Raw genomic sequence first — 14692 nt, 5'->3', positions numbered from 1 at the left:
TTGTTTTAGCAGGAGCATGCAAAAATGCAGTGTCAATGTCACAGATCAAACAACTGATTGCCCTAAACAAATGGAATTTTGAGCAAAAATAAGACAGCTTATACTCTGAAATGTATACACAAAGATGTTTTAAAACAGGTAATTTGGTTCCCATGTTTTTCAAAACATGTGAAACTCTTTTCCATGTTTCCCATGGAAAACATGGAAAAGAGTGGGTGACAATATGTGCTTAGCCAATATAAATATGATGGGGATGACAATATGTGCTTAGCCATTAACTATGATTTAACGGAAAATTAAAAACACCATTATACCATCCCAATCTAGCAGTCTATTTCAAGCATTCTCTCTCTCTCTCTCTCTCTCTCTCTCTCTCTCTCTCTCTCTCTCCAGAATTCAGGCTTGATGCGGGGTTTAATTGAGCCTCAAAATGTTGCCAAATTATTAAGTGTAAATTGATGTGATCCACTTCGATAAACATTTAAAAATGTCATGTGGTGTAACAGTATATTTAATTTTCCTCTAAATAATAGTTATGGGCTAAGAGGTTTTAAAATAAGGAGGTTCATTCTTGTGTTTTTTAGAGATGGACTTAGACATACATACCCTGCTATGAGCACATCAAAAAAAAAAAAAATCACACAAACAGGAAGGGATTTTTTTTTTTTTTTTTTTTATGAAAACCCCAAACACGAAAGGTATCAAAACCTATAGTACTTAGTACTGTGCACGGGTTGAAGGAGAAGTATGGGGGGTAGGGGGGATGCTGGAAAACTTTGCTCTAGAGACTAAACATGGGTTTCACCACTTCAAGCCTCCAATAAGCAAAGTGGTGGTATTTCACCGGTTGATGAAAGTCATCTACCACCTAATTTTGCATTTTGTACACCACTCAATATGTTTAGAATAAAGGAAAGACGTGTACTCTTTGTAATACTATTCTTTATTTTAACATTGTATCAGATACTTGAATGAAAATTATATTTAATTAATTTATTTATTTGTTTATTTTTTTTTTACCAGCAAACAGGATTATACAATCATCACACTGGGTAGTACATATTTACATAAATGTACAAAGATACAGAATAATTTCTTTTTGAATATATTAAACATAAGTGGTGGAAATATATTTTTAAACATTTTAAAATAATTTTTATGACAGGTTTTAAAATTTGTATGATTTTATGAAGTAGAGTTTAATTGTTTTGAATTTGCAACTAAGGCCATGAGGCACCATGGTCATGTAATCTCTAGTCAGTTTTCTTCTATTTTTCAGGATAAAAAATCAAAGTTTCATGGGAAAAAAAACATGCAACCCTTACCAAAGATTAATTAACTTGATCACAGTCTGAAAACAGTCCATAACCATTCCTCCCATTTATATGGAATTCAAACACAGTTGATTATAAAGAGCGATAACTACTGTGTTACCTGGAAAAGTAGGCCTTTCCTGTCCTGTATTTTTGTGGCCAACAAATTTGAACTGCCTAGTCAATGAAATGATCACAACACGACAAACTGTGCCTTAATGACACTTGTCTTTGAAGGCTGCCATAACCAAGTGGTCAGGTGCAAGGGTGTGTAAATACAAACACTTTGATTGGCCATGGTTCAAATTCATGTGAATACTAAATATGGTGTTGTTTCTTGTATTCTGTCCCTATCTTGTGAACTCCTCTGATTGTGTGGTTGTCCTGTGAAGTATAAACAAAAAATTTACTTATTTCTTTATTTACATTACTTTAAAACTTTCAAAATCACATCACCAAAAGGTTGTTTGTTTGTTATTTGGTTTTTAGGAGCATTAGCAACTAAGGCCATATTGCTCCCGGATATGCAGTGGTCATTCCCTGACCTTTCCGCATCCTCCATATTTGGTGGTGACAGGCTCGAACCGTGGTCTAATCAAGAAGCGTGTGCTGCGCACTGCTGCTCCTTCCCACCTGGCTATGGAGGCGCTGCACCAAAAGGTTAATCTGTCATTTACTTAAAGATGGGTCACAACTATAAGTGTTTAAGGACTGGTTCTTCAATAGATAACAACTAGCCTCTAGTAACAAGTCAGGGAATTGCTACTAGAGGCTACTTGTATCTGTTGAAAAATACTTGCTATCTGTTGAAGAATATGCTTTCGATGTGAACTGCTATACAGTATATGAGTATTTTGCCAATGCCACTGTTGAAAAGTAGTGCAATACCATCACAAATTGTGATTCAGGTAAAGCTTGTTTTGCTGAGAGCATCAACATCACTGCATTAACTAGGTGATTTAAAGCTTGATGGACATAAAAACACATAAGCGGATAAGAAATTTTCTTTTCATTATGTGTAAATGGTAAAACTAGAATTAATAATCACACCTAACACAATTAAGCTTTATAAAGTAGAATCATTGTCATTAATGTAGCACGGGTGGTAGTCATTTTGACATACTTTTTACATGTTTACATGATGATATAAGAATAAAGCAAACATACAAATTCTAACAAGAATTTTACTCGCATGGTTGGTTGTAGAGCATTAATTACACTAATAGTATAATTAAGGCTTACTGAAACAAATCATCTCACAACCAATGAAACATTAAAGTATAAAATAACTTTATTAAAAATATAGTAAAAATAAAGAATAAAATAAAATGTACAGAAACTTATTAAGAATAAAAATACATACAGATAAATGCTAAAAGTGATAAAAGTGCTAAAAGCAATAAGAACAAAAACAAAATATACATTAAGAAGCATATGGAGCACTTCTAACCAGTTGGAAGTTCTCCATATAGCAGTGGTGGTTTCTAACATTAATCACAATCGTGGAACCCACACAACCTATTATTTAAGCAGTTATTTTACAGCATGATGAAAGATGGCAAGCATATAAAGTGGCAAATGTATAGCTACTTCCACAGAGTCTGACAGCTGATGTTTTGCTTCCCCCTTCTTTTCCAAGCCATTCATTATCTTCATTGGTTGTTGTAGCAACATGTATATGTTGTGCCTTTACAGAATATAATGATGCAAGTTATACTACTTGTATTCTAAGTTAATAAAGGGGCACATTACTTCAAAAGCTTCTTAATGTATATTTTGCTTTTGTTCTTATTGCTATTAATACTTTTATCATTTATCTGTATATATATTTTATTATATTTCTGTACAATGTGTCCTCTCTGCACAAATTGTTCTAACCATATTCAAATTCTGCATTCCCTTTATCAGAGTAATGCCATGTTTCTGATATTCCTATAATGTCAGAATTTGATGACTTAACCAATATTTCAAAAGTCATCCAATTTATTTACCATGCTCACATTAATGTATAAGAAAATCGATGTGTACCTATTTGTGTTTTAAAGTAATTCTAACACAACACAACACATGTAATTGCTAGTCCCATGAAGATCCCTCCTGTTTTCCAGGCTATTGCATGTCCCAATAGAAGCAGAGCAAGAATCAATTGCACATCTGCTCATGGCAGTCATTAAAATGTTAGTCAACACATCTCCCCAAACTAGCAGTTTTCTGAACCACCAAGTACAGCCTCAAAAGCATTAGCAAATATCCTCGTGTCCCCTTTCATTCAAGTATATCCCACTGCTAAAAGAAAAACTAGTTTCTTCTGTTAACAAGCTTGGGCAAGTCTGAGAAAAATTCTAGAGCTTTGCTTAATCGCTTCATGGCCAAACTGACAGAAGAATGAGGCTCTCACAATGAAGAACCTTCTATCGTGCCTCAGCAAAATTCACTTGTCTCTTCATCTAAATAGCATTAGTGGTGGAATAGTTAAACGAGACAAAGAAGTGGACTTCTTTCTGCCTCCTAAAAATAAATAAATAATTACTCACACTTTCTCTATTGCCAAAAAGAGATTATCCAATTCCAATAGCATGAGACACCATGAGATACAGTCTGCTGTTATTATTGTCTACTGTAATTTTACCCACTGGTTCTTTATGGAACTAGTGAAAATATACCTCCCTCATTCATTTTACTGATCCCTTTCAGTGCTTTATATACCTTAATCAGGACCCTTAAAGATGTCAAGTTGTCAAGCTTTGCAGACTGAATCTTTAAAACCATTCTTTGAAGAGACAGTCATTGATGCAAACAACCACTCCAGTTGTCTTTCTCTGAATCTTCTACAGCTCTATGTTTTCTTTAAGTGTACCACCCAGCAGACATGAAAAAAAATTCCAAAATACCACTGTACAAAGGTACAATGCCATCCTTCTCTCCACTTGCAAAGTTCTCATAAGTCAAAGAACACTATGTGCTTTCTCAGCCAACTGTTTGCAATGCATTGAAAATTCTATATCTGACTGTATCATAACCCTTCAGTTGTTTTGCCCTAACCCATTTTTGACTCCACTTTCTTAGCTTATAAGCTCTGCATTTCTGCTAAGGCAGAAATAAGCAGAAGACTGTCTGTTTATGATTATCCTCTTCTTTTTCCCATCTTTTAGCCAGCCCCCTGATCCAACAAAGGACTTACTGAGTTATATAATAGCTTTTCATGAAGAACCATATCAAAAGCTTCACTGAAGTTAAGGTTAAATAATGTCAAAGTTGTTTCTAGCATCCAACTGTTTTATGACTCCATCATAATAAACCAGATTTGTCAGATAAGTATAAGATCTGCAAGTGAGTGCACTGCCCAATGGAGAGCTGCACTTGCATGCATTTTTTTTTTTTAGTACAACAAGATGTATACTAACAATTTCAGAGCCTAGTATCTCTTCAGCCTTGGTTGGCTTTTCTGAGAGATTCTTCTTCAAGATCACTATATCACTTTACACAAATATGTAAAGAGGGAAAAAAAATCACATTTAATGTTACTGAATGAAAATTTTACCTTTATTATCCAAGAAAACATAACCATCAAAGCTATCCTTGAATATATATATGTCTTCTTGATTTATAAAGTTGATGTATGCTCGTGCAAAAGCATATTGTCCAAGGCTTAAAATGTAAAGAAGAAAAATATTATTTCTAAGGAAATCACATAACACATAAATTAGCATGCATGAAAATCAAAATTAAATTATATCAAGTCATGACAATAGAACAACTATGATAGAACATTATCTATTTTAATTATCTATTCAGTTTCAAAATCTAATTAGATGATTTTCAAGTTTACTTGACACAGATTATTTTGAAAAATATATTCTTATTTGTGCTGGACAATGATTTTTTTATTTGTCTGATAATTTTATTAGTGATACTGGGAAATTGTTATGAAAATTGTTAATAACAGATCTTAGGAAACTTTGACTCTACCTATTTGGAATGGCATCTATAGGAATGAAATCATAGAATGATGGTAAATCAAAAAAAAAAAAAAAAAAACCTTCTAAAATCACTTTACCTTGTTGAAAATGAATATCACGATTTCTGAGTGAAACATCACTCAGAAATCGTGATAAAGTAAATGTGCTTCAAATGCACACAGCAAAGACAGGTACTAAATGTCCAACAAACTTCTACCTACATGCAGATGCAGGTTGAAACTTGCAATTCAACTGTGGTAAATAATATATTGCAACTTTTTATGAAGATCATATACAAAATCAAAATATTCTGAAAAGCCATCAAATATTTTGCATTTAATGGCTCATTTTCTGTATTCTATTCTTCTTCTTCTAATAAAAAAGAATAGGTTCCCAGATGGTTAAGTTGGAGAGAAGTTAAGAGGGAATTAAATGTATTTAAGTATTCAAAATATCTGGGAATAGTTTTAATTTAGATGCTCATAGAAAACCATGTAAAGTCTTTATTAAGTATGTTCAAGATGTGATATATAAGCAGACTTTCTATAAATGAGAATTCCAATAATGAGACTTTCATTTTATTTGCATAATTTGTTAAGAGAACAGATAACTATGGCTGAATTCAGTTATAACAGGATTTGAGGGACCAATATGGAAAATACCAATTAAATTTGTTACTTCTAACAAATTTATTTTAAAAGGCAACTGAGAGTCTGTGCACTTATGGGAAACTTTTAGAGATATACTACACAACTGAAATTGCAAATAAGCTGTCTTATACCCTAACCAAAGCGCATATTTGCTGATATTAATGAAACTCGAACTATGATATCACTGGATGATCCAAGTCAAGTTCTACCATTTATGTCTCTATTAAAATGGTTTCTCTTAATTTCACATTATAAAACAACTGGTTCCCTCAGGAAGTACTCTAATGATGTTGAATTCAGCTATAATGAGATCCAATAAGAAATGCTTGTTAAATTTGTTACCTGTTGTAACCATTATGCATCTTTCTAAATTTTCAAAGGAAATTGACAGTTATATGAATCCTACATGGTTATTCCTCAGATTGGGTTGATGAAAGAAGTGGGGCTCCCCAAGGATCAGTATTAGGACCACTGTTGTTTTTGATTTTCATAAATGACATTGATGAAGGGATAGAGGGCATGATGTTTAAATTTGCAGATGATGTAAAGATTGGTAGAGTAGTTAATGATCACCACCAAGAAGAGCTTCTTCAGAGTAACCTAGGTAGATTTCAGGGATGGTCAGAAAAATGGCAGCTATGCTTTAATCCAGCAGAGTGTAAGGTATTGCACTTGGGAAACAGTAACCCCAAAATAACTTATACACTTGGCGGAGTTGAACAAAAGCCAGTAGTGGAGGAAAGGGACTTGAGTGTTACAATACAGTCAGAATGTAGTTCTCCAAGCATTGTAGACTGGTTGCAAGGAAGGCTCATGGTGTCCTATCGATGATTTATCAAACAATTGCTAGTAGAGATAAGGATGTCATAATCCCATTATATAAGGCTATTATTAGACTACACTTGGAACACTGTGTTCAAGTATGGCGACCACACCTAAAGAAAGATATTGTGCTTGTTGAAATGGTAAAAGACAGATAACTCACCTGATGAGGTCGGCAAAAGGGCATCCATATGAGGAAAGTCTTCGAATATATGGGTTGCAGAGCTTGGAAACTAGGCACCTTAGAGGAGACTTGCCTGAGGTGTTTAAGGCTCTGAGAGGCATAAGTAAAATGAATAAGGGCAAACTTTTTACAATTATAAATGATTCTAGAACTAGGGACCATAAATTCAAATTATGGGGGGGAGATGTTTAGACTGGATTGTAGGAAGTTTTATTTTAGCCAGCGAGTTATAAATTACTGGAATAAGTTACGTATATGGGTTGGAGAGGCTGACAGTTTGGGGAAATTCAAAGGTCAGTTGGATATGGGAGGAGGGAAACGCATAGGTTGTCTATTTCCTTTTCTCTTATTAATTATTATTATTTTTTAAATTTTCTTTTTATTATTATTTTGTTTTATTGATTTTATTTTACTATTATTATTATTTATTATTTTTTTTTTTTTGGCTTCTGCAGCATAAGCCATAGGCTTCTTTGCACCATGCGGCCATTGCTAATACATTGGAGCTCTTCATAGCGAAACTTGAGGTTTTTTCATTAAAAAAAAAAAACCATCGTATCTAGGTATCATTGTGGGCGCGCCATGACGACCAGGTTTTTGAGTTTTTTTAGATAGACCTAGGAACACTTATACGCATACACTTATAAGCATGGTTAAGAGGGGGAATATGTCCTCTACCCCCTTGAATAAGCCTCTGTATGCATCCATGGGAAACTTTGCTGCAGCTTCCCAAAGCTGCAGCAAAGCTGCAGCTGCATCATTAATATGGAAATTAATGCACAACATGTTTGTGCATTAATTTCCATATTAATGATGTTTTGTTGCTGACTGCTATCACAACAAGTGGCTCCACCCCCCCCCTCCACCAATGGAAATGACATCATATCCTGCATCTTAAATTTTATAGTATGAACCGGAGCTGTAATGCTCAATATGTTCTATGTTGATATCAATATTTGTAAAATAATAAGTTTACCTCAATATAATATGTAGAACACTTCCGTATGATACTCTCCAGCAATTAAAACAAAAAAATCGCAAATCTTACATTACAGTAAAAAATAATTAAAACTCAATTGAACACAATTAGAAGTCAAATGAACACAATTTAAAAATCAATCTAGCGCAATTAAAAATTAAATTAATTAAAAGAAATTTACTGACAAAAATTGCAAAAAACGATTTTCTTTTTTCGTTCAATTTTTTTGCATTTTTTTGGTTGAATTTCTTTTAATTAATTTAATTTTTAATTGCGTTATATTGATTTTTAAATTGTGTTCAATTGTTTTTTAAGTTTTTTAATCTTTTAATTGTGTTCAATTGAGTTTTAATTATTTTTTATTTTTTACTGTAATGTAAGATTTGCGATTTTTTTGTTTTAATTGCTGGAGAGTATCATACGGAAGTGTTCTACGTATTACATTGAGGTAAACTTCTCTTATTATTTTACAAATTTTAAATTTTAATATTTAAGATGCAGGATTTGGAGGCTAGTCTTATTTGTTTTTTTATTCAATATTGTATTCTATTGTTTTCTAATAATGAGAGAGAAAAGAGAGTGGTGTTCTCCAAGGAAAAGTAATTAAAAGTGTTATAAACACTTTTACCATAAATACTTAATGAAAATTAAAAAAAGTCATTTGAAATTTAGGTATAGGAGAGAGCTTATTTGAAACTTCAACTTATCCGTAACCAATAAGTTATTGTTCTTTATACATTGACCAATTTTGCACTGCATGCATTTTTTATTCATTACTTCTTCAAGCTGAAAATAATTCAAGAAATCTGTTTTTCAATTAATTTCCTAGTCCTCAGACCCATTTAGTCAAGTTAGGTGAAGGATCTAACTGGGGTCGATGGGATCTATCCAGTTATATTAAAGGAGGCGGCAAAGCAACTAAGCAAACCCTTAGCCAAACCCTAATTATGAGAGCATCCTTGGACTTAGGGGAGGTTCCCACGGACTGAAGATGTGCAAATGTGTTCCCAATTCACAAAGGGGGATCGAAGGGAGACCTGAGTAATTACAGACCAGTTAGTTTAACTTCTGTTCCGGGTAAAATAATGGAGTCACTGGTTAAAGATGCATTGCAGGATCATCTAGACAAGACTGCAGCAATAATTCAGACACAGCATGGGTTTGTTAAGGGAAAGTCTTGTCTAACAAATTTGATAGGATATTATGATGTAGTTACAAAGGAACTGGATGCAAAAAATAATTTCGATATCATATATTTGGATTTCAGGAAAGCTTTTGATAATGTTGAGCATGGAAGACTATTGTACAAATTGGAGCAGAATGGTATTAAGGGTAAGTTGCTACAATGGATAAAAGGATGGTTAAGTGGGAGAAGACAGAGGGTGGTAATCAATGGGTGCTGCTCTTCGTAGACTAATGTTATTAGTGGAGTCCCACAGGGTTCGGTGTTGGGTCCAATGTTGTTTTGTATATTTATCAATGATATTGATGAAGGTATATCAGGCTTAATGTCGAAGTTTGCAGATAATACAAAGGTTGGCAGGGTTGTTAATGACAGTAATGGCAGTGTGCTACTGCAACAGGATCTAGATAATTTGGGCAGATGGGCTAAGAAGTGGCAACTGAAGTTTAACCTTGACAAATGCAAAGTACTGCATATGGGTAGAAGTAACCTCAGAGAAACGTACCAACTGTGTGGTACTACACTTAAGGTAGTAGAAAATGAAAAAGACCTGGGAGTAATTGTGCAGTCAGATATGAAGTTTTCTGAGCAATGCAGACAGGCTGCCAGGGCAGGTCATTGGGTTTTGTCAACGATATATAGGAATTTTGCTAGCAGGGAAAAGGAGGTGATTGTCCCTCTGTATAAGGCAATGGTCAGGCCACACCTTGAGTACTGCATACAGGTCTGGAGGCCTCATTTTAGTAAGGATGTAGATTTACTTGAGCGTGTACAGAGAAGGGCAACAAGATTGGTGAGGGGAATGAAAGGATCCTCTTACCAAGAGAGGCTTAAGTTCTGCAAATTGCAGTGGCTGGAGACTAGGTACCTGCACGGTGAACCTAAGGGGGCATAAATTCAAATTAAGAAAGGACAGATGTACAATAGATATGCGGAAATTTGCCTTTAGCCAGCGGGTGGTTAATTGCTGGAACAAACTTCCATCTGTTGTTGTGGAAGTTGATAGGTTGAATAAATTTAAGGAGGAACTGGACAGGCATTTGGAGGGAATGGTGTGATTTTTTTTGGCTGATTCTGCATAAGCTCATACACTTGCTTTCTTGCATCACATGCCACTACTACTACTACCAGTGCAATATATTTTCCTTGAATTAAGATATAAAATATTTCAAATTAAAAATAATTGAAAAAAAAAAAAGAAGTAAAATATTTTACCGCATATCTGCTCTTACAAAGTACATATAATCATGATCTGGAACTGGTGATATATGATCCAAAAACTGCTCTTCTGTCATTGATGGTGGAAGCCTTCTAACCACAACCTGTGATTTCAAATAGTTTAACAGTATCTATAAATAACTGATGAATATATTTATATACAATAATGTCAATACTTATTTTAGACAGACAGACAAACAAAAATCAATGGCTATAAAAATTTAGAAACATTCATGTAACACGTGTTGATGTATCAAATGACCTGTAATATGCAGGCCTCATCGAAGGGTAAGCTTATTCATTATGGATAAGATGATTGACATCCCCACCTATTTTAAAATGGCATCAATGTGTCACCTGATAGACTTAACTGCCACAAAGATAGCAGTTAATTTGATAGGCTTAACTGCCACAAATCACGGGTGTTTTAAAGAAGGCTATCTCAAAGACATGTTAAGCAAAATTACAACAGGAAAGGGGAAAAAAAAAAAAACATATCCAGAAGAACTAACTACAAAAGCCCATTCATTCAGAAAGGGATAGCAAGGTAACAGCAGCTGACTGTCTTTCATTTTTTCTCGGCTACATATTGTGAAAAAAGTTTTTGAAGCCAGCATTTTTTAAAAATAATAATAAAAAAAAGTATGTAGCAAATCAGACAGTAAATAAAATATTTGCAAAATTTTGTTGTATGCCTATGTGCAGAAAAATAATGATGCTATTTTATGTGGATTATCCCAAAAGTAATGCATAAAAGCAGTTAATTTGAAATGAATTTATTTTATCACATAATTTAGATTAAAAACCTTTACTGTAGTCTCCTCCATGCCTTATGACTACTTCCAAACATTCAGGTAATTTTTTAACTGTTCAACTGTCACCTAAAGTTAAGCTGTCAAATATGTTGGGTCATGGGCTGCACTCAGCATGCAATGGTTCTTTGAGCTTGGGGAAAGATTGTAACCATAAGGGCGATCATAACTGAAAGGAGTGAGGTACTGTTTTCCACTTATAATCAGTGGAACCAAGCTATAGAGACTGTTATATGATATGAGGCCTTGGGTTGTCATGGAGTACAAGCACACCAACTTCCAAGATCTATGGCTGCTTCTGACGAAGTTTTAGGAGTAATTTCTGATGAAGAAATGTTGTATAGTAGTCCAATTACTGATCTTCCAAGTGGCACAAGATCAGCAGCAATAATGCTCTCATAATCTTAGAGACCATTTGTTTCATCTTGATTATTGCCAGTGGCATTTAGGGGTACGAGGCAAAAATGCATACTTCCATCAAGCAGGTTGTAACTTCACTTCATGATAAATGTCACACATCCATCTCATCAATGGCAATAATGCATTTTAAAACTGTTTACCTTTTTGTTGGTAATATGTGATTAACTGCACTGCAAATTTCTTTACACTTTGCTTGTTGTTGTTGTTGTTCTTACAGAAAATGTGAAACCCATCAGGAGGCAATGTTTCATTTTTGTAACAACTCAGTTAAAATGTGAACAGATGATTTCAGTATTCCAGATACATTGGCTATTTCTTCACAGGTCATAGTCTGTATTCCTCAAAACTGATGGTGATAACGACTGCTGATGTGTTGTCTGTAGATGTACTTGATCTATCTAAGCACCGCTTGTCTTCAATACTGCTATATCTTGAAAAAACCTTAGAGAGAAATGTGAAATTGTGCTACAATCTACTGTTCACTCACGAAACACTTCCCACAACAATTCATAAATTTGTGTTAGCATTCAAACACATAAAGTTTCAATTTTGATAAAATAGCTTTGATCTGAAACTGTAATCTGACCTGAAGCAATATCACCATCCATTTTTAAAAGTCTCTACACAAACACTCAATGCGAGACTCTGTTTCAAATACACTAACGTTGAAATTAAACTTCAAATTATCATCTATATAAATGTAAATCACAGGCATATGGAGTGAGCATTACTTTTGAAATTACTCTCATACATTCTGGTATCATTATTTCTAATAGTTTCTAGAAGCATTTGGGTGTCCCACTTTTCTCTTCTATCTGGCAGATACACTTGTTATGTGACAACTTACTATCATCTATCTGTTATGTGACTTCTGGAATTAACCATTAATTCCTGGTGATTAGGTGTCCCAGTATATGTTGTAGGATAGCATATATTAAAAATATTCAAATATTTTTTAAGTATAAAACGAACAGCCTTAAAACTATTCAGAGCCCACTGCAAAATCTTTCATGGTCTGCTAAATTAATGACTGTACAGTGTGACCCCCAACCTGGGGCTGTCGTATTTGCCCTTACTAAAAAACCTCCATCAATAATGGCTATCTACAGAAACATACATTTTGTTATAAATAAATTTTCTGTTTATACTCTGAGACAGCCACACATGATCGGATCTTACAAGACAGAGAACACAAAACATCACATTTAGCAATCACATGTGGAAAACCAAACAGGAAATACTGTGTCACCCAAGTATCTCGACATGCATGTGTGTTGAGTTACTTGGGTGGCAGCATTTCCTGTATCTCAACATGCATTACATAACATGACACAGTATTGCCAATACATATAGTGTTTCAGTTACTGGTTGTAACTTCCTGTCAATATGTTTACAGTTGCAATCTGGATTAATACTGGCAAGTTTCTCAATATAATAACTAATTTTTTTGAATACTTTTCTATATTTTTTCATGGGGGTGAACATGTACCCTTGAAACCTTCCTCCTCTTTGTTTGTGCCCCACTGTCAAATGTACTGTTTTGTAATGTTCAAATAAAGAATTCTATTCCGCTGCCATAAAAATGTAAAGTAGGGCCTCCCTATTTTTCATGTTAATATTTACAGGTGAGAAAGCTAGCAAAAAACCATGCACTAATTTGTACTCTACATTAATTTCAACTCAGACAAAAATTCATAAATTCTTAAAAATTTAATCAACCTAACATATTATATCAGGAGCTGAATACAGATATACAGTGATCAAATCTTAGGGCTATCACCTCACAACCCCAGGGGTGCACATCTGGTGAGTATGGGCTTGGCACACCCAAGGTGGATATCATCATTCTTCTCTTTGTGAATCCCTTCTACTTTTGATTCTCTCTCTCAGGGTAACTCAGAAATTATTTTTGGCTGATGCAGCATAAGCCTTTGGCTTCCTTTCACCATATTAGCAATGGTATATACATTAAGCCAGCCATTTTTGTTGTTTTAATTTTACAGCAAGGCAATTTAGGCAATTGGTTTTCAAAACAATATGTATCCTAGGGGAGATTTGAATTTTTTTGGATGAAAAACTAAATGGGACTTGAAACTAAGCATTTTCCAACCAACAGGAAAGGTCAGCAACAGTAACCACAGAAAGGACCTTATTTTTCGGATGAGGATTGCACAGTTCCCCCTCCACCCGAAAAATGCGGGTTTTTAATTAATTTAACCAACTTGCTGACAAAATATACTGTCTCATGATCTAATTATAAAACATTTTTAAGTTGGTTTAATTTATTATATTTGCATCCAGCACCCTTTTAATAACCATTTTATGCCAATAGTCGGATCTCTTCACTCCTTGGTTTAACTCGCAGTGGTGGGGGGGGGGGGGATTGGCAGTGTTCGTTGTTTTGTCCACTGTGAGTCAGTAATGATAAAAATTCTACGGCCACTGAGAGAGTAAGTTGGAACGAAAAAGTTTAATATTTGAACCCACTCTATGAAAAGGTAGGGGAGGAAGTTCAAGCGAAAATGAATAGATATCAAACAACCATGTTGAGAAATCTGAATTAATGTCAAAACGATGCAAGAAAAAAAATTAAGTAGCCTAATATATGCATATTATATATATGCATAATAGCTTACTTTAGTTTGAAAATTTTTATCTTTTTTAACTCTTTGCTTAGCGTAATCGTTATTTGGTTTGCAGTCTTTGGCACTACAATCATCCCGATGCTTCTCTTGAGCCATAATTACTTGATAACAGCTCAAAAACACCACATCACATTAGTATTTCTCTTCATATAATTAACTAAACTGTTCCAACGAGTCGTGCGCTACAGTTGCGCCACCTTCAACTAGTTTCCTGTCTTGCAAAGACAGTTTTCCGTTTTCCTCCATGAAGGCAAAAAAGATTCCAAGCATTCCCAGGTTTTCAAAATATCTAATCCAAACACGATTTGGAGTGTTTCTTTTTTTATTTTTATTTTTAAAGATTATACATATATACTTTATAATTTTATATTATTATTATAATTATCATTATGTTTAATATTTTTAAAGATCATTATGTTATATGCTATTTATACGGAAAAAATATATATATACATGTATACAAATTTATATACAGGGTGTTTCAGTTAAACGTTTCAGAACTTCTAA

At 34.0% G+C, this 14692-nt stretch overlaps 1 protein-coding gene across 1 annotated transcript in view; it reads right to left on the bottom strand.

The window, feature by feature from the left end:
- Positions 1-14351, bottom strand: part of LOC150091967 (uncharacterized) — a 62926-nt gene extending 48575 nt beyond the window's left edge. The window contains exons 1-3 of the mRNA XM_090370507.1: positions 14177-14351; positions 10306-10412; positions 4855-4961 (exon numbers count right to left, since the gene is read on the bottom strand). Of these exons, the coding sequence (XP_090226633.1) occupies positions 4855-4961; positions 10306-10412; positions 14177-14281 (319 nt within the window). The 5' untranslated portion in view covers positions 14282-14351. The remainder of the gene's footprint in view (positions 1-4854; positions 4962-10305; positions 10413-14176) is intronic.
- Between the last annotated feature and the right edge of the window lie 341 nt (positions 14352-14692).

Source organism: Mastigoproctus giganteus, chromosome 1 (genome assembly GCF_048544385.1).
Source record: "Mastigoproctus giganteus isolate SK-2022 chromosome 1, ASM4854438v1, whole genome shotgun sequence".
NCBI lineage: Eukaryota > Metazoa > Arthropoda > Arachnida > Uropygi > Thelyphonidae > Mastigoproctus > Mastigoproctus giganteus.
Note: the sequence above shows the minus strand (reverse complement) of the source record. Positions and strands in the feature narration are given on the sequence as shown.